Below are 21408 nucleotides of genomic sequence, written 5' to 3'. Positions count from 1 at the left end.
TTTTGCAGAAAGAGTTTAACAAAATTGTAAGTCGTTTGAAAGGTACAATTTGTGATTGTGACATTTATGGGGGAAATGTGGATCGTTTGTTCTTAAGAAATCCCTTCCTTTGCAATTCTATAATCTAACAACCAAATTTCATTCAATTCATTCTTCTCTGTACAATTTTATACCTCCTAAAGTATTCCCGTCTCACTTCCTAGAACTTCCTAGTTTCCTAGTTTTTACTCTTTTTGTAACTGATTTATGTAATTAATTATTACATGATTATTATATTAAGTTGTTAATATTATAACTAATTACTTAATATATTTATTAATATTATTTGTGTATGGCCTTTATAGTTTAACAGCATGTATAGGCAGTTGTTTTAGGTATATTTGACTTGGTTCAATCTTAACAGATTCTATTCAATTCTTGCTGCTGTACTTTACTATTCTGTTGATTTCAAGATAATAAATACTTTAAAATTGTAATGAAAAATGTAAAACTTTTTGCATAGGCTATGAATTTATTTGATACAATATCTGAAAATATTTCAGCAATTTGATACATAATTGAGGCTGTATGGTGTGAGACCTTTGCCTGGCCCGGCCCAGAACAAGATAAATTGAATTAAAAAAAGTTGAGCGTTTGTTTATTATGTGGTCCGATTTTGTGGCGATAAATAAAATAATGTGTGATGAATAAATATATTATATTATACATCGCTGTTCTGAAATTCTGAATCAGATATAATATCTATACCTGCTATTAAGATGAGTGGTCCAAATGGCATGTTATATGGTGGCGATGAAATAGGTGCACTTGTTTTCGATCCGGGGCATCATTCATTTAGAGTTGGATACGCGCAAGAAGATACTCCAAAAGCAGATATCCCTGCTGTCATCGGCGTAGGACCAGCAACGCACATACCAGATGCAGAAGAAAAAGTTGGCGATGGGAATGTTACTCAGAGCGGTAATTTTTAATAATACGGACTGTATGCAAACCGGCGCGGTATTTATGGTCTTATACCTTCATTATTATATTACCGCGGGTTTCTTTACTACGGGGAGACTACATCCAGTCTATATGATACTTACATGCCTGGTTTCTTCCACTAGTATCAAATTGTATTCCTCTCTATGAATGGTTGATGTGAATTTCTATAACAGTTTCTCTGTGTAAAGATATATTTCAAAGTAACTTACACTAAGAACACGATTGCTGCTACCTTTTGTTTATAAGAAATAACTATATACATATATATATAATATTATATTGTATATATCCTAGCTACCTAATGCAAAGGTAAATCTAGAGATTACCATTTTTAAACAAACAAAAAGTTTTAGAATAGATGTAGGTATTTAAGGGATTTAAAAGCAGAGGAAGTAATGTGTTTTAATATATATTTCAGGTACAAAAACCGGCAATGAGTTGCGACATTACATAGATGTGACTGAGTTGCATGTGCCCAGGCCTAACATGGAAGTGCAAACATATATGAAAGATGGACAAGTTGACAACTGGGACCTGTTTGAGAAGATGCTAGATTATTGTTATAATAAGGTATAATGCAAATAGTTATTCAATCCTAGGCCTCAGAGATAGCGGAGTGTGTTGATTCTGTAATAGTAGAGATGAAACCCCATTGCACATCCTCTCTGAATGTGTTCCTTTAATGTGTAAACCAGGGATGTGCATTGGTTTTCCAGCAAGGTAAGCACTGCACATGTAACTAGTCATAGTTGCGCCTTAGTCTGACAGTAATAGGTTTTAGGATCTATATATTGAAGTTTTTTGTAGTGTCTGTACCATATGGTCAATCTTAGATTAGTTGTTTATTTATTTTATTTGAATGTTACCTGGGAATTGTCACTATGTTTATTTCCTCTTACATTTGCAATAAAAACACAGTATCAAAATCTATTTCAGGTCATCAGATCTCCATCGGAGCACCATCCAGCACTGTTCTCAGAAGCGGTCTGGACAACCAGACCAGCTCGAGAGAAGCTGGCTGAGTTACTATTCGAGAAGTACCAGACACCGGCTTTCTTCCTGGTTAAGAATGCAGTCTTGGCAGCATTTGCAAATGGCAAGTCAACAGCACTGGTTGTTGATGCCGGGGCAAGCCAGACATCTGCTGTGCCAGTCATTGATGGGTAAGACTTACAATTATTTTTAAAGACAGTAATGGACGAGACAAGCAGGCACTTCAACTGATTTTAATAGATTACAATGCAGTGCTGCTTAGAATTTTTGGGTTTTTCAAAAATTGCGCTCGGTACCTGGCATCCTCTTCAAAGAAGCTTCCCATTGGTAGGTCAGCTCAGTCATATTAAATTTTTAACCAAAATTTATGAAAGATGTGGGACTCCAACCCGCGACCTCTCAGGTTCCGTCCAAGCGCACTTACCAACTCAGCCAACCGTTTGAATGATGCATGGATCGATAATCTTGGTATATCTTGTTCAGCTCTCAGGTTTTGACCCCATCTACAAGATCTTTACAGTTGAACACCTGCTCAACCCCAATATAATTGCATATTAGGAAGTTGACTTGAGATGTCGCTTTTTAAATCTAAGCATTTGGTTATTGTTATTGGTTTTGGTCGCCGGTTCGAGCCCCACATAGTTCATAAATTTGGGAACGAATTTCAATTATTAATCACTTTAAAAATAACAAATTGCTTAATCTTCAGTCAAACTGACTGAACACTACAGAATACAGACGCAACATATGAAAACAGGCCATGTTTACTACTTTAGTGTGAATGACAAGCTATGTCTCACACTCGCGGTTCGTATGTGATTTTGTTCTAGTATGCGTGCGTTGCTGACTTATTACTACTTGGTTCCATTATCTCTAGATTTGACGTCAATGACGTCACAACGTCGCTTTTTTTTGATGAAAATAAGCGACAAGACGTGGAGGACGTTCAGCTGATTGTAATTGATACGCTCTACCCATTACAATGCAGTGCCGCTCAGGATTCTTGACAAACCCAAAAATTCTAAGTGGCGCTACAATTGCGCTCGTCACCTTTAGACATAAGATCTTAAGTCTCATTTGCCCAGTAATTTCACTAGCTACGGCGCCCTTCAACGATAAACGACAATAACCTAGAAAATTTCGAAAACTTTCTATGAGTTCAATTTTTTTTTAAATTTGTCCAGAAATGGGTGAGAAACAATTTAATACAGGTCCCACCTGTGTTCGCTCCGCTCAGCTTCGCTCAATAAAGAAACTTATTTAGAAATTATATTTTTTAACTTATCTGCTACTAACATGTACAACAAAATTCCTTTTTTTGTTTTAAGATATTTTGTAAGAAATAAAAGGCTTTTTTATTTATTTTATAACAGCACAAGTTATTTTCAGGTACGCCCTCGTGAGCGCAGCTGTCCGGTCACCTGTGGGAGGTGACCACTTGGCCACCCAGGCTAAGATAATGCTAAATTCCATGCACATACAAATGTTGCCGATATACAGCATACAAGTAAGTATTTATTATATTGAAATTGTTTATTGCAATAATTACAAAATCATACAATATTAGTTTTGTGATGAGATATTGAGAAGTTTTTCTACTATTTACAACATCATAGAAATTGGTTAGATACAACATAAGAAAAATATATTTTTTCGTATTAAAGCTATCTTATTATTATAAACATGCACACCAATAAGTCTTTTTATTTTATCGCATTCACACGGATATATTATTTTTTACGTCACTATACTGAAGTTTCCTAAAAAAAAAACATGGCGCGTAACCGAAAATCGTGACGATTACTATAAAATTTCTCTCATACGTCGATAAAGAAGTTTCGCTTTCCGTGCCGATTTCAGAGCAAAGAAGTGATTCGTGAACGAGAGCGAGCCAAGTATACCCTGAAGACTCTACCTGCCTCGCTCACACAGTCGTGGCAGCAGTACATGCTCAAGCGACAGTACGAGGACTTCTGTCATTGTGTTGCACAGGTCGGTATCGCTTGGTTTTTGACCAGTAACTTATTTAGCAGCGCTTCAACTAATGATTGATGAAGTCCAGTGACCGCATATAAAACATGGCGCATTTCTTTCGCTTTCAAATATCGTAACTAAAACTATACCGTTAGTGGGCAGGGCTTACAAACTGACCCGGCACGCGGATTAGTTTGGTTAGGCGAGTGAGTACGATTGAATCCCTGTCAGACGAGAATTTTAAAAACATTTAAAACAAGGATTTAAAATACATTCATGTTTTATAAAGTAGTGCAGAAATTATATGGATCGTGTTCCCAAGGCGAATTTAATCACTTATTACATGTAAGTAGACCAATCATTTAAAAATACAGTAAAATGTATTTTATTTGAGGGATGGCATTATGCATACTATAAGTAGTAGCACATTTTACTAACTCTTTATTACAGACCTAAAATATTTATTTAGTAACTAATAAATTTGGTTTTAATTTTGCCTTTTTGTGGGATGGTATTCCGCTGTGTTTTTTGTGTTTCGGTAATGTTCACTTTTTTTCGACTCTATCTACTCTTCCAATTAAAAAAAAGTGTAAGTGCTAGTCGTCGTAAAGATTATAGATAAAAGCTTTTCAGTTAGTGACATGGATACCTCACAAGACGTCTCAAATGTGGTCACTCCAATTTAAAAATAAAGAATTCTATTTCTCCAATAAGATATTTACGATGCTTTCTAAAAGCGCTGTACCAATTTTTTATCAGGAGTATTTATTTGGCTCGATGGCAATACGTTTAATTCCTTTCTTTATTCCTTCCTGAATAGATGTATGTGTGTGGGGGAACGTGTTTGGGATACAAACATGTTGAGCCCGGTAAGTTGCTACACCTGGACACTGCAGAAGTACATGCGCAGCGGTTTCTTCTGCCACTATGCTGGCCCTTTATTTATTTATTTACGTAATCCAAATGGATTACAATAATTTCTAACCTTAAAGTCTTAATTAAATTACATTTAAATATTATTGCAAATCTACAGGGTCGCACAGCTTGAATAGGATTTTAAAATAAGTCCCGCCAAAAATACTTTAACCATACATAAACTACAAAATTCGTAATCTAATTAATTGTTTTACTAAGTTTATTAAAAAATAACGAGTCTCGAATCAAAAACATCTATGTCCAATTATGGCTATTTCATTATATGCGACACATTCTTATGATTGGGTTATAAAAAAAAATTAACAAAAAACCAACGATCTCAAAAACACTATTCCAAAACAATAGATGTGGTATGCACTAAAAAGTATAAAAATAATTGAGTATTTTTATATAATCTAAGTACTTAATCTAATTCTAGTTACGATTATTATTATTTTTGGAATCGGTGTCGGACCCGCTCTCGCCTCTCGCCTCCTCACGACTCAAGCACATCTCCCCTATAACTATGTATGTAGTTACAAACCTATCTTGGATGACACCGACTCCAAAAATTACAATAATCGTAACTAGAATTAGATTGTATAAAAATACGCAATTATTTTTATACTTTTAAGTGCATATTATATGTATTGTTTCGGAATAGTGTTTTTGAAGTCGGTTGTTATTTTATTATAATTTTTTTATTTTCTGATATTTAGTGAATTTGAAATACACTAACTAATAATTTGTCTAAATATGTGTAGATATACTAAATTTTTCAATGCAGCAAGGAACGTAAGCGCTTTGCAATTTGATTACAGACAGATAGAAATTCTGCCACAGTTCGCACCGTAAGTCGTTAAGGAGTCCCCTTGATCATCATATTCGACTACGACAATTACTTGACCATAACTATGTTATGGTAGTTGACTTAAATATCCGGATAGTATAAACAAAATTCGGCCGAGTATCGTTAATTTGCTCCTAAGAATTGATGAGTTCCGTTACTTTGTCATGGATTCCGTAATCAGAACCTAACCAAACTCTTACCACACTATCTTTGAAGCATATCCTTTCCAATAAAAAAGAATCATCTAAATCGGTTGGTCCAATATCGAGTTATTCTTAAATTTATCATCCACTTCGCTATACGTACATGTAGCAAATTTAAGACTTTTATGGTTTTCTCATGGATTCCATTGTCAGATCTGGACCAAATTACAATGGGACCACACGGGAAGCACCAGCTTTCAAATAAAAAAAGAATTATCAAAATCGGTTCTCCCAGACGAAAGTTTTGAGGTAACAAACATAAAAAAAGAAAAATACCGACGAATTGAGAATCTCCTCCCTTTTTGAATATCGGTTAACAATACGATACGGTGTTATTTGAACAAATGTCCAGAGTGATTTGATCTTCGTCCCATTTGTCTAATATTTACGTTTTTCTGAGATAGCAAGTGTAAGTTGGAATGTTGTATTTTGTGGATATATTAAATAGGTAGATGTTTATTGACCGTGACCAGTTAGGGTCGCCGCTATATTTTCTATTTATAATTGCAGGTGTCAGAATCTGTATACGACGAACGCACAGCGGCCTCGGTTCCAGGCGTGCACTATGAGTTCCCGGGGGGCTATCACCAGGACTTCGGCCCTGAAAGGTTTAAGCTCACTGAGTGCCTATTCGAGCAGAGTTTGGGGGCACCGCATCTGGGTGAGCAGATATCAATTACAAGAAAATGAGAGATTGTATCATTTTTTTTTTATGAAAATAAGGGACGAGACGAGCATGACGTTCAGCTGATGGTAATTGATAGCCCTACCCATTACAATGCAGTGCCGTTCAGGATTCTTGAAAAACCCAAAAATTCTGAGCGGCACTACAATTACGCTCGTCACCTTGAGACATATGATCAGAGTCTCATTTGCCCAGTAATTTCAGTAGCTACAGCGGCCTTCAGACCGAAACACAATAATGCTTATACATTACTGATTCGCGGCAGAAATAGGCGCCGTTACGGTACCCATAATCTAGCCAGCATCCTGTGCAAATGAACCTCCCACTGGTGCAATCTATTGGACGGGCGCATCATCATGATGATCATCATAACTAAAAAATGAAAAATAAATAATAGTTTAAAAAAAAACTAAAGAACACGCTTTATATAAAATTCAAATAAAAAATAGAAAATAAATTTAAAATAGTGTAAATAAATATTATATATTTCATTATAAAAAAAGCGTGGGGTGCTTTTTAAGATATTATTAAAATAATAATTCTTCTACATCCCACGCTTTTTTTTATAATGAAATATATAATATTTATTTACACTATTTTAAATTTATTTTCTATTTTTTATTTGAATTTTATATAAAGCGTGTTCTTTAGTTTTTTTTTAAACTATTATTTATTTTCTAAATATACAGTGATAGCTGTACAGTGTATAATGCAATATTATAGTCTACATTATGACTGTTATGCAATATTTTTAAAGAAGATTTTATTGAATGTTTTTCTTGGATATAATTTTTTTGGATTTTTTTTAATTTTCGTTGAAATATTTTATTCGAAATATTGACGGGAAACTTTGAAATATGTGTTAAATTTTGTCCGTTGATGTTTTACTTCTACCACAGTCTTAAGAAACTCTTCCCTGCAGTCGTTCCACGAACATGTCTAGACGGGGCCATTATTGTTTTCGTGAGTATCATTAACGAATATGACATCTAATTTGAGATCCAAGATGGCGGATGTGACTTTTACAATATAATCAAATTGGGTATCATTTTTGAGATTCAAATTCAAATATTTTTATTCAAAATAGGATGTGTAATCACTTATTGAAAGTCAAAAAAACTACCACCCATTCCAAAATGAATGCCTCAGGCCTGAGAAGAATGGGCGCAACAAACTCAGTGGGTTTTTTTTTATCAAAAATATGTTTTACAATTAAAGTAACATTTACAAAGTAACATTGTACAATTAAACTTATTATTTAATTTCCTGAGGGCGGTCGCTCCATTCCCACTCTGTGGTATCATTAAGAAAGTCATTTATGTTATAGTAACCTTTACCACACAAACGTTTTTTAACAATTCTTTTGAATAACGTAATACTTTTGCTTTGGACATTTTCTAGGATCCTGTTGTAAAAGCATATATACATCACCCCACAAAGACTTGCTAACTCGACTAATTCGAGTAGTAGGCATTATAAGCTTATGTCTGTTCCTGGTGATAACATTATGGTTATGACAGTTTCTGGCAAATTCACTTATGTGCCTATGAACATACATTACATTATCAAGAATATATTGAGAAGCAACAGTCAAGATGTTAATTTCTTTGAATTTTGCTCTCAATGATTCCTTAAGGCCTAGATTATAAATAGCGTGAATAGCCCTGTTCTGCAGCACAAATATTGTATTAATGTCGGCAGCGCTGCCCCACTGCAATATACCGCAGGACATAATACTATGGAAGTAACTAAAGTATACAAGTCGCGCCGTATCTATGTCAGTTAATTGTCTAATCTTTTTAACCGCATATGCTGCAGAACTAAGTCTGTTCACCAATCCTTCAATATGGGGCCCCATTGAAATTTGGAATCCAGAGTAATGCCAAGAAATTTAGCAGATTCCACCGATTTTATCACCTCTCCGTTTAACAAAACACTTGCATCAACATTTTTTATATTTCATTTTCTTGCTATCTTACAACAGGTTATTAGCGCTAAACCAGTACACGATGTCAGATAGAATATCGTTCACTTTGTCATACATAGCTTGGTTTCTTTTCACTTTGAAAATCAGTGAAGTGTCGTCCGCAAACAATACTACCCTATGTTTTTTCTCTATAAGATTAGGAAGATCATTTATATAGATAAGAAAAAGTAACGGTCCGAGAATAGACCCTTGTGGTACCCCCCATACTGAGAGGAGTCCGAGGAGATGCCATTCACGTTGACCTTTTGAATTCTATTGTTTAGATATGAAATCAGAAGATCGAGCGCAGTTCCCTTTATGCCATAGTGACATAGCTTCCTGACCAGCGTTGAATGTTGAACATAATCAAAAGCCTTAGATAAATCACAGAAGATGCCAAGTGCATTCTGTAATTCCTCCCAGGCATCAAAAATATTCTTGATAAGCTCAACACCTGCATCCGTTGTTGAACGTCCCCTAGTAGAGCCAAATTGTTTCAAATGAAGTAACTTATGAGAGTTAAAGTAAGTAAACATTTGGTTTAAAATTATTTTTTTCAAAAATTTTAGTAAGGGTCGGCAAAATCGACACAGGACGATAGTTATTCGGGGCAGAAGAGCATCCCGATTTCAATATTGGTGTAATTTTACTATGTTTCAGAAGGTCAGGAAACACACCATGATTAATACAATTATTAGACTATTGCAAGTATTGGTGCTATGACATCAATTATTGAACTTATTATTTTAACAGAAATGCCCCATATATCAGCAGTTCTTTTCATGTCTAGAGATTTAAAAGTTTTAATTATTTCTCCAGGGCTAACAAAACCAAAATTGAAACTTTGTTGACATCCTATAACATTTTCCAGAAGAAGTGACTCAGCAACACTGGTGGAGGAGACAAAAGTGTTTGTGATAGAAACTGGAACCTCAGAAAAAAAAATCTCAAAAGCAGTAGCAACTTCCTGCTGAGATTTAATTATTATATTGTTTATTGATAGATTATATTCAATGTTGCGGTCCTTCAATCTTCCAGATTCCCAGTTAATAACATTCCAAGTCATCTTTATTTTATTTGGTGCATTTTAAATTATATGTCTGTTATGCATAGACTTTGCAATAGAACAAACACTTTTAAATAATTTAGAGTATTTTGTAACATACTCGAGAAAAGATGCATCATGATTATACAATGATCTCTCACTATATAAGTGTTTTAGAAGTAAATATAGAAGCAAACTCTGTTTTAAAATATTGTAAATAACATATCATACATTTCATTGGGATTAATATTATATTTCAATAAATCAAAATTTGAGAGTTTAACTGACACATTGCCTCTATATTTCTCCATTCGCCTATTATTCACAGGAACAAACGTAAACTTTTTAATTTTAGTACATTTATTGACCTCAATATTAAAAGAGGCTAACTGACCAAAGTGGTCTGAACTCAGTTTGTTAATGCCTGAGAAATGGGTTTGTAATTGGTAAATATGTTATCAATACAGCTTTTGGAGGTGCCAGTTACTCTAGTAGGCTCTAAGAAAACATTGGTTAAATCATATGATTTGAATAAATGTATTTGTGGAGGTTGGTTTACAATAACCGGAGAAGTGTGAGCCCCCACAGACTGAGAAATAGATTTTCTGTTACTCTTTTTGCAAGAAGGGCCTGGAGAAAACTGACAGTTGCAATTATTATACATTTTAGAGATTGAATTAAAACACTCTGTGTTATAGGTACTTAATTCAATCAATTCATCCATAGCTATTATGTGTTCTGCTATGTCTTTTTGAGAAATCTCATATTGTTGAGACACATGATCCAGATTTTTTTGTACAGCTCAACGAAGCTCACTGAAGAGAGCTCACACTTTCCTTATAATCCCTTTTTATATTGTCCTAATCTACACAGAGTTCTTCAGTCTGTAATTTAAGCTGATTTCTCTCCCCTAACATATTTCTTAAATTTATTTTTACTTATATGAATTGGGTGGAAAGCCACAGAGTCCACACTAACATTAGTTAGTTTGTTAAGTTATATTTGGGCTGGTGACACTAAATCAGGGGCCTTTCCAACCAACTCATTAAATAGGCACTGGGTTTGAGAAGCCTTGGAACTTTGATCTGATGTTTTAAGAGAGTTAATAACAACCTCAGCTTCATAAAGCTGGGATTTTAGATTTACCACTAGATCTAAAGTTTCTTCGTATTCTCCTCTATACTGCTCAAACTCATTGACCAGTGCACGCAAGTGCTTGTTTTCTTCTAATAACTTCGAGTTTACTGTGTGCAATTGAAACGTTTCAGTTTTTAAATTTTTATTTTTATTAATAATGTCAATAACCTCAATTTCATTGTAGTCCCTTTCTTTAAGAAGCTGATCGTACTGTCCCTTGTACTTACTTAGCTCTACAAGGCTTAGTTGGAGCTGTTCCTCCGTTTGGCGGGCTTTGTTTCTTCGGGTCATCATTTTTATAACAGCTGACGGATCACGGGAGACGCACAAAAACTTAAGTTATACAAATAAATACATAATAACACTTGTTTATATATACACCGAGTTTTAACAATATATTTTACTTAAATTGAACAAATATTTACGCTAGATTATTTGCTTTAACAATTAAATTTATTAAAATTAATTAGGAGAAGTTGAATTTTGAACTATGCCTTAGGGTTGCCACAGCAAAAAAAAAATTTTCGGGAGTATCGGTGAACACACAATTTTATTTCATAAATCCAGCATTCTCGGCTTTTACTCCCTCGAGAATCATGAACACAACAATAAAAAAGTTGATAATTTCATGTAGCTCCTACTTGGATTTACATTTTGAAAGCACTATCAGTTTCAAAATTCTCAAAAACTATGAAAACGACACCCATGATGCAAAAATTATCAATTTCATTCAGCCACCATCTTGGATTTACATTCTGACATCACTATCTATTTCTGCACCCTCGAAAACAATGACACGCGTGACGAAAAACTTGATAATTTTTTAATCTTGAATTTTCATTTTGGTTTGTTTTGTTTCAACACTCACAAAAACCGGGTTGTCATGTCATGTCATGTAAATATTTTTGTCCAAAATAGATAAATATAAAAAAAAAAATCCTAGAAAACCATTAAACTACAGCTATAAAAAACAGGGCTATAAATATTGCAACCGCCATCTTAGTGAAAATTGTGAATTATAATCACGAATTTATTATAATCGATCTCACGAACTTATAATTTGAATACCTTCTAATAATAATAATATAACAATAAATCATTCTTATATACTATACTACTTTATAGTTTAAAAAATGAAAATTAGAGTTTCGATGGAGCCTAGTTCAAATAGCACGCAATACGCTGACATTTTTAAAAAGATCGCGGAAACAAACAACAACGTGACACTTGACTCGTATTGACAGCGAAAACCGCTTAGGGGCCTCGTCGATGCGCATGTTTGTGTGAGTGTATGTACATATGTCTACTGTGCCTTAACCCTTAATTGAACGTGCATAAAGAGTCTCTGAACATAGTAATATAAAAATTACCTCAATAAATCATATCAAAATCACTTTATTCATGTAGTTCTAGAAAATGACACTTATGATTTTTAAGTTACATTACTGTGTTTTGGTCTGAAGGGTGCCGTGGCTAGTGAAATTACTGGGCAAATGAGACTTTACATCTTAATTCTCAAGGTGACGAATGCAGTTTAGTACCACTCAGAATTTTTGGGTTTTTCAATAATCCTGAGCGGCACTGCATTGTAATGGGCAGGCTGTATCAATTACCATCAGCTGAACATCCTGCTCGTCTCCTTCCGTTTTTTCATTAAAACCACAACGGCGCCTATTTGTGCCGTAAAGCAGTAATGTGTAAGCAATACTTTGTTTCGGTCTGAAGGGCGCCGTAGCTAGTGAAATTTCTGGGCAAATGATATTTGACATCTTATGTCTCAAGGTGACGAGCGCAGTTGTAGTGCCACTCAGATTTTTGGGTTTTTCTATAATCAGCTGAACGTCCTGCTCGTCTCGTTCCTTATTCTCATTAAAAAAAGGCAGAATCATATCATTGATTGTAATATATTTGTGTTGCAGTGTGCGCGGCGGTGTCGTCTTGTGACGCGGACGCTAGACCGGCGCTCTGGGGCTCCGTGGTGTCCTGCGGGGGCGGCGCCGCGCTGGGGGGCTTCACGGAGCGACTGGCGCGGGAACTGGCGTCGAGGGCACCTTCCTCACACCGGCTGAAGACGCACGCGGCACCCTCGCCGCACGAGAGGCGCTTCGCTTCTTGGATCGGTGAGTCACACACACGACTCTGTATGGCGCGGGAACTGGCGTCGAGGGCACCTTCCTCACACCGGCTGAAGACGCACGCGGCACCCTCGCCGCACGAGAGGCGCTTCGCTTCTTGGATCGGTGAGTCACACACACGACTCTGTATGGCGTCGAGGGCACCTTCCTCACACCGGCTGAAGACGCACGCGGCACCCTCGCCGCACGAGAGGCGCTTCGCTTCTTGGATCGGTGAGTCACACACACGACTCTGTATGGCGTCGAGGGCACCTTCCTCACACCGGCTGAAGACGCACGCGGCACCCTCGCCGCACGAGAGGCGCTTCGCTTCTTGGATCGGTGAGTCACACACACGACTCTGTATGGCGTCGAGGGCACCTTCCTCACACCGGCTGAAGACGCACGCGGCACCCTCGCCGCACGAGAGGCGCTTCGCTTCTTGGATCGGTGAGTCACACACACGACTCTGTATGGCGTCGAGGGCACCTTCCTCACACCGGCTGAAGACGCACGCGGCACCCTCGCCGCACGAGAGGCGCTTCGCTTCTTGGATCGGTGAGTCACACACACGACTCTGTATGGCGTCGAGGGCACCTTCCTCACACCGGCTGAAGACGCACGCGGCACCCTCGCCGCACGAGAGGCGCTTCGCTTCTTGGATCGGTGAGTCACACACACGACTCTGTATGGCGTCGAGGGCACCTTCCTCACACCGGCTGAAGACGCACGCGGCACCCTCGCCGCACGAGAGGCGCTTCGCTTCTTGGATCGGTGAGTCACACACACGACTCTGTATGGCGCGGGAACTGGCGTCGAGGGCACCTTCCTCACACCGGCTGAAGACGCACGCGGCACCCTCGCCGCACGAGAGGCGCTTCGCTTCTTGGATCGGTGAGTCACACACACGACTCTGTATGGCGCGGGAACTGGCGTCGAGGGCACCTTCCTCACACCGGCTGAAGACGCACGCGGCACCCTCGCCGCACGAGAGGCGCTTCGCTTCTTGGATCGGTGAGTCACACACACGACTCTGTATGGCGCGGGAACTGGCGTCGAGGGCACCTTCCTCACACCGGCTGAAGACGCACGCGGCACCCTCGCCGCACGAGAGGCGCTTCGCTTCTTGGATCGGTGAGTCACACACACGACTCTGTATGGCGCGGGAACTGGCGTCGAGGGCACCTTCCTCACACCGGCTGAAGACGCACGCGGCACCCTCGCCGCACGAGAGGCGCTTCGCTTCTTGGATCGGTGAGTCACACACACGACTCTGTATGGCGCGGGAACTGGCGTCGAGGGCACCTTCCTCACACCGGCTGAAGACGCACGCGGCACCCTCGCCGCACGAGAGGCGCTTCGCTTCTTGGATCGGTGAGTCACACACACGACTCTGTATGGCGCGGGAACTGGCGTCGAGGGCACCTTCCTCACACCGGCTGAAGACGCACGCGGCACCCTCGCCGCACGAGAGGCGCTTCGCTTCTTGGATCGGTGAGTCACACACACGACTCTGTATGGCGCGGGAACTGGCGTCGAGGGCACCTTCCTCACACCGGCTGAAGACGCACGCGGCACCCTCGCCGCACGAGAGGCGCTTCGCTTCTTGGATCGGTGAGTCACACACACGACTCTGTATGGCGCGGGAACTGGCGTCGAGGGCACCTTCCTCACACCGGCTGAAGACGCACGCGGCACCCTCGCCGCACGAGAGGCGCTTCGCTTCTTGGATCGGTGAGTCACACACACGACTCTGTATGGCGCGGGAACTGGCGTCGAGGGCACCTTCCTCACACCGGCTGAAGACGCACGCGGCACCCTCGCCGCACGAGAGGCGCTTCGCTTCTTGGATCGGTGAGTCACACACACGACTCTGTATGGCGCGGGAACTGGCGTCGAGGGCACCTTCCTCACACCGGCTGAAGACGCACGCGGCACCCTCGCCGCACGAGAGGCGCTTCGCTTCTTGGATCGGTGAGTCACACACACGACTCTGTATGGCGTCGAGGGCACCTTCCTCACACCGGCTGAAGACGCACGCGGCACCCTCGCCGCACGAGAGGCGCTTCGCTTCTTGGATCGGTGAGTCACACACACGACTCTGTATGGCGTCGAGGGCACCTTCCTCACACCGGCTGAAGACGCACGCGGCACCCTCGCCGCACGAGAGGCGCTTCGCTTCTTGGATCGGTGAGTCACACACACGACTCTGTATGGCGCGGGAACTGGCGTCGAGGGCACCTTCCTCACACCGGCTGAAGACGCACGCGGCACCCTCGCCGCACGAGAGGCGCTTCGCTTCTTGGATCGGTGAGTCACACACACGACTCTGTATGGCGCGGGAACTGGCGTCGAGGGCACCTTCCTCACACCGGCTGAAGACGCACGCGGCACCCTCGCCGCACGAGAGGCGCTTCGCTTCTTGGATCGGTGAGTCACACACACGACTCTGTATGGCGCGGGAACTGGCGTCGAGGGCACCTTCCTCACACCGGCTGAAGACGCACGCGGCACCCTCGCCGCACGAGAGGCGCTTCGCTTCTTGGATCGGTGAGTCACACACACGACTCTGTATGGCGCGGGAACTGGCGTCGAGGGCACCTTCCTCACACCGGCTGAAGACGCACGCGGCACCCTCGCCGCACGAGAGGCGCTTCGCTTCTTGGATCGGTGAGTCACACACACGACTCTGTATGGCGCGGGAACTGGCGTCGAGGGCACCTTCCTCACACCGGCTGAAGACGCACGCGGCACCCTCGCCGCACGAGAGGCGCTTCGCTTCTTGGATCGGTGATTCATACACACGCGAATCCAGTCTGTACAGATCCTACGTGAGCCAACTCAAGACCCTAAATACATTGACGTGGAGTTCTGAAGTTGGCACAGAGTGGTGCGTCACGAAATATTTTTTATGCATACAAACTAGCCGTTCCCACCCGCTTCGCTGGGCGAATTTTAAAAGGAATGAACGTTGGAATCTAGGATACCATCTAGGATAAATTTCGCATCGAATGGTGGTAGATTCATATCGATACGATCAGTGGTTGAGGCTTGAAAGAGCCTCAAAAAAAGACCATTTTCATTATATATATATATATATATATATATATATATATATATATATATATATATATATATATATATAGATATTTTTTTATATATAATATATTGGGGCAGTAAAGTCCTCGGATGGCGACCACGTACCGGAAGATGCAGTGTTGGTAGGCCCCCCACAAGATGGACCGACGATCTGATCAAGATCGCCGGACTACGTTGGATAAGTGCAGCGCAGGACCGACCGTCGTGGAGATTTTTGGGGGAGACCTTTATCCAGCAGTGAACGTCTTCCGGCTGATGATGATGATAATACATAAATTCGTGTCACGTTGTTTGACCGCAATGAAATCCTAAACTTCTAATAAAATTATGCACGCTGTGTAGTTTGATCCAACTTGAGAGATAGGATCAATTTTATTTCAAATCGTGACTCTTAATATTTTTTAATTTCAAACTTTATGTCTGTATGAATAATTCTATGTCATAGGTTCTGATATAATATATAATAGTCAGACATACACATTCTTGAACTATGCAATAACCGATTCCTTTTAACATCATCATTCCAAGACATTCCATTGATAACTCCTTGGATCTATCACACATTAGAACGAACCTAGGTTTAAAAAACCCCATTTGTCGTATCACCGCTCTTCGACAACACTTCCCTTAAAGTCTCGCCTAGTATCTGAATGCTGGGTCTTGAAATCTCGAGCGATTGCCAATTCAGCGGTCATCTGGAGGGCAAAGCCAAATTGGCTTCGAAGAAGCTTGGCTGCATAAATAGACCACGGCAATACTTCAAGCCGGCCCACATTCTAGCGTTCATTCATCTTTGGTCTGGTGCATCCCAGTATCAGCTCGATTAATTTGACCGCAACGTAGAGCAGCTCGAATTGTCGAGGACCCAGAGCTCTGTGAGCGGCTGCATCACTTGGCGTACGTAGAGACCGCGTCGCTTCATTGTGTGTCTTCGACTGCATTTATCGCGAAGTGTTCCGAAGAGCTGTTTCACCTAATTCCTGCCGCCAAATTCCATCTTCGCACGGCACACCACAAGTTAGGATATCATCCCCACCATCTGGATGTGTGGCGGTCCTCCACAGTGCGGTTTTCAAGGAACTTTCTTCCACGTACTACATAGCTTCCTTGTGCGGTGTTTACGGGCCGAAAACGTTCCTGTGATTCCTCTGGTGTTGCAAGATAATGAGCGGCGGTGATTACTAAACACCAGGTGACCCGTACGCTCGTTTGTCCTTCTTTTCCATAAAAAAAGTTTTAAATTCGCTTAATAAAACTACGTAATTACTACGAATTATTTCGTAATTAAAAGCAAGCTAATAATAGAACTATCAATATCTTCCGATATAATAAAGGGTCCTAGTTTATAGGTGAACTAAAAAGACTGATGTCATTGACTGGCTTAATGTTTTTTATTGAATTTTTAATATTTTATTTTTCTATTTATTATTTATTTCAGAAACAAATGGTTATACAAAACTTTTAACAATTTATACTTACCAATACTATAGTTTCCTTTATTTTTAAACACAATGAACTAGATTTGCGCTACATAGAGGTAAAATTAAATAAAATTCCATACTTGACATAAAAATGAAATATACTTATATATAAATAGAAAAAGCATTAAATTAACAAATATTTTTTTTTGTTTTACTGACGTGTTGTTTTTGTTGATTCTGTATACACTTTAATAGATGTTACACTTCGAACCATAGTTATAAGTTATGAATAATTATTAAATATTTAGTGTAAGGTCAATAGGTATCATATAAATAAATAAATAAACATACATATGCACCAAATTTACAAGCATTCATGTACCAACAGTACCCAGGTTGGATCGTCCTGGCAATAGCGCGCGATGAGTCCACAGGTTGGCTGTTAAAAGATATAAATAGCACATATGTCTCTCAGTCTTCATATTAAAATCTTATTATTTTACAGGTGGATCGATATTGGCTTCGATCGGATCTTTTCAGCAGATGTGGATATCCTCCCAGGAGTACGACGAAGGCGGGAAGGGACAGTTGGAGAGGAAGTGTCCTTAATATGTTATAAGAATAGATATTTGTAATAGAAATTAGTTTTTTATTGATTTCCTGTATCCTATATTTTATACATCAAAATTTGACTGATAGCTTTTTGATGCAATAGGACACATTTTGTTATATAATAGGGGATAAACGGGCAAGAGGCTCATGTGATGGGGTGTGGTAAGGCAACTGCCCATGGACATCCAGGGGTCAAAAGATGCGTTGTGCCGGCCTTTAAGGTGGGAATATCCTCTTTTCTTGAAGTTCCCTAAGTCGTATCGGTTCGGGAAAACTGCAGCCAGTAATTGGTTCTACTAATTGGCCGTGCAAGGCAAGAAATTCTTGAAAACCGCGTGGTTGTAGAATGCCAGACGTCAACGTGATGGTGCTTAGCATTTTGCATTTTTACATAATGTTCGGTGGTGATATTCAGCCCTTGGAATCAACCCGAATAGCTCCTCTGAGCACTCGCCGTGATAAATCGGTAGAAGATGCAGAGAGAACCCACATCTCTTCGCAACGCCAAAGAATCGAGTCGATCGTAGATGATTCGAGCCGCTCTTCGTTGCATGCGGTCAAATAGAAGCTGGTACTGGGGAGCGCCCATTTGCGTCTTATATAGTTGCAGGTGGCGCCATTAGCCACAATAACTAAAAACGATTTCAGTTCAAACGACACCAGCTTTTACCAGTTATTATTGTTTCGTTTCGAAGGGCGCCGTAGTAGCTAGTGAAATTACTATGCTAATGAGAATTAAAATTTTTATCTCAAAGGGCAATTTCGATGCCACTCAGAATTTTGGACTTCTCAAGAATCCTGAGCGGCACTACATCGTTATGAGCAGGACGTATCACTTACTATCACATGAACGTATTGCTCGTGTCACCACTTTTTCTCGTTAACAAAACCTTGGAATTAATCTTATGCATCCTTTATAGCAGTTTTTTTTTAATCTGAGGGTCTGCAGCCAAATGGCCAGCAAAAGAAAAAAGGCAATGTAGACTACAATAAAAAAATCGAATCGTACCTACTTAATAATTTAAGACCTTCCCTTGCCAGCTCTGGATATTCTTGTTTTCTTTACATCCAAAACACGTCGACACTTTTTGTATAAAATCATAATCTCTTAGTCTTTTAAACTGAAATTATAAATTATTTATTTTACAAGGGGTCGCCAGAATTTTTCGAGCTGTAGTAGGGTGCGAAATAAATAAGATTGAAAAACATTGCTTTATAGGGATGGTGTGATTAGGCAAAAGGAAGCCAGCTAGTGTTTGTCAAATGGTCATATAGGTCAACTCTCGTCTAAATTAACCATGTGTAACCATTTATCAATGATGCGGGACTCGAACCCACGACCTTTCGGAGCTAGTGTAGTGAGACATGAAGTCAATAAAAGTGTGCAAGTACATAATTGAAAAACTTGGTATAATTTAAAACTATACTGCCCCCAAAATAAAACAACATATTTACAATTGCATTTCAATTAATTTATTTATTTAACAGCGTCACTATATTACACATTTAATAAAACAATTTTCGCCCAGCCTGAAAATTATTTTATCATCTTACGTTTATACAATATAGTAGGTATAATTGACTAGAATATAAGACGGCTAAACTCAGAACTTAATTGACTTGGGGTAACATGGCTAAAGACGGATTATGCCAAATTATTCAAAATATATTACTCCAATATCAAAATAAGTTACAGTCATAAACTACTTAGTCAAGTCAAGTTCATCAAGTCTATAAAGACTTTCAATTCTGATTTCACACGAGACAGATAATGAAGTTCCAGTTAAGATCAGAATGAAGATGAAAAATCGTATGTGAAAAACTGCAGGACATTACTTTGAAATCAAAACAAGGTTTTTTTTTAATTTCGATAGCATTAAACAAACAGTTGGCTCAAGAAAAAGAAACATCAATTTCAGTCTAGATGCAACAGATTCGTTAATTATTTATAGCCTGTGGTCATGAATGTAGTCTATTCTATTTGTAACCGAAGTTTTTGAAGACCGTGTCGTCATTACCGTTGTGTTCGAAAAAGGGCATTTCTTTGAAAATAACGGACGCGTCGGCTATGTGCATTTGTCGTTTTCCATATCTGAAAATAAAAATGAGCTCAATTAATTTTTGTAGTGGTTACAGCTATTTTAATTCGAATCTGTTAGTCGTAATGTAATGGTGTTATTTTTTTAATTTTCTCTTAAGAAAAGAGCATAATTTAGAAATAGCAATAAGAACATTGCCTGATATTTGCATAATGTTTAGAATAATTTGACCAAATGTATCCAAAACGAGAATTCTCGAACGAAACTTTAAACACCATATTAGCTTAGCATCAACATGACTACACGCATTTTAAAACGACCCTGACAATTAAAATGAAATGTAGAGTTTTTAGTTGGTAAATCTGCAAAATAAAATTAAATCTTTTCAGTTCACTTTTTATATTAAACAGAAAGCTACCAACCGGCCTCTGCCATGCACGGAGTAATATTCTTGCAGCTCTTTCAAGTAGTTGGAGATTTGCTCCGCCGTGTTGAACCGTTCGGGCCGGCGTGGTCGCGGATATTGCGCATGCGCCGCGCACAAGATGGCGGACAACAACAAAATGGCGACTAGGCTCCTCATTCTGTAACAAACATGTTTTAAAAGTTACTCTCACCAAACTGATCGAATGAACACACACGTAATATATTTAAAATAAATTTTCCAAATAAATGAATAAAGTAGATATAATTACTATCGTCCTAACTCCCATATACAATTATTATTTTTAACAATGTATTCCAAAAACAAAGGAGTCGCTGACGCATGACTTTAGTATTGCAGGTGTCTTATAGGTAGGTTGTTTTAGTAATTTACATAGAGAAGGAATAAAATGAGAGTGAAAATGAACCTTGGGTAAGTAAGTAAGTAATTTTAATATATTATGTGACGATACCTTGAATGCCTTTAAGAAATTCAAAGTTTAACGTGAGGGTCTGCGACCCTGCAAGATCAAATCAGAAATGAGGAGATCCGTAGGAGAACCAAAGTCACCGACATAGCCCATGGTGGCTAAACTGAACTGGGGCAATGGGCAGGGCACATAGCTCGATGGACAAATGGCCGTTGGGGTAGTAAAGTCCTTAAATGGCGAACACGTACTGGAAGACGTATAGTTGGTTGGCCCCCACAAGATGGACCGACAATCTGGTAAAAATCTGGAATAGGTTGGATGAGGGCAGCGCAGGACCAATCTTTGGGGGAGGCCTTTCTCGCGCTGTAACTGGGCGTCTTCAGGCTGAGATGATGAGATAAAATTGTCAAAAACATCGATGTGAATATAGGAGCGAACATCGATATATATGTATTACCCGATATTTTTCATTACAAATTATTAATTATTCCTAGTAACTCGGTAAACTGCCTATTTT

The 21408-nt window shown here is 39.5% G+C and overlaps 1 protein-coding gene across 1 annotated transcript; it reads left to right on the top strand.

The window, feature by feature from the left end:
* Positions 1 to 620: 620 nt before the first annotated feature.
* LOC126968473 (actin-like protein 6A) lies at positions 621 to 18027 on the top strand. Its single transcript, XM_050813536.1, has 8 exons — positions 621 to 960; positions 1403 to 1554; positions 1921 to 2147; positions 3367 to 3484; positions 3838 to 3969; positions 6430 to 6580; positions 12672 to 12872; positions 17892 to 18027. Exons 1-8 carry the CDS (start codon positions 759 to 761, stop codon positions 17993 to 17995), a joined length of 1287 nt encoding a protein of 428 aa, XP_050669493.1. The 5' UTR covers positions 621 to 758; the 3' UTR covers positions 17996 to 18027.
* The last annotated feature ends 3381 nt before the right edge of the window (positions 18028 to 21408 follow it).

This window comes from Leptidea sinapis, chromosome 15 (genome assembly GCF_905404315.1).
Source record: "Leptidea sinapis chromosome 15, ilLepSina1.1, whole genome shotgun sequence".
Classification (NCBI taxonomy): domain Eukaryota; kingdom Metazoa; phylum Arthropoda; class Insecta; order Lepidoptera; family Pieridae; genus Leptidea; species Leptidea sinapis.
This window is presented reverse-complemented; position numbering and strand designations above follow the sequence as displayed.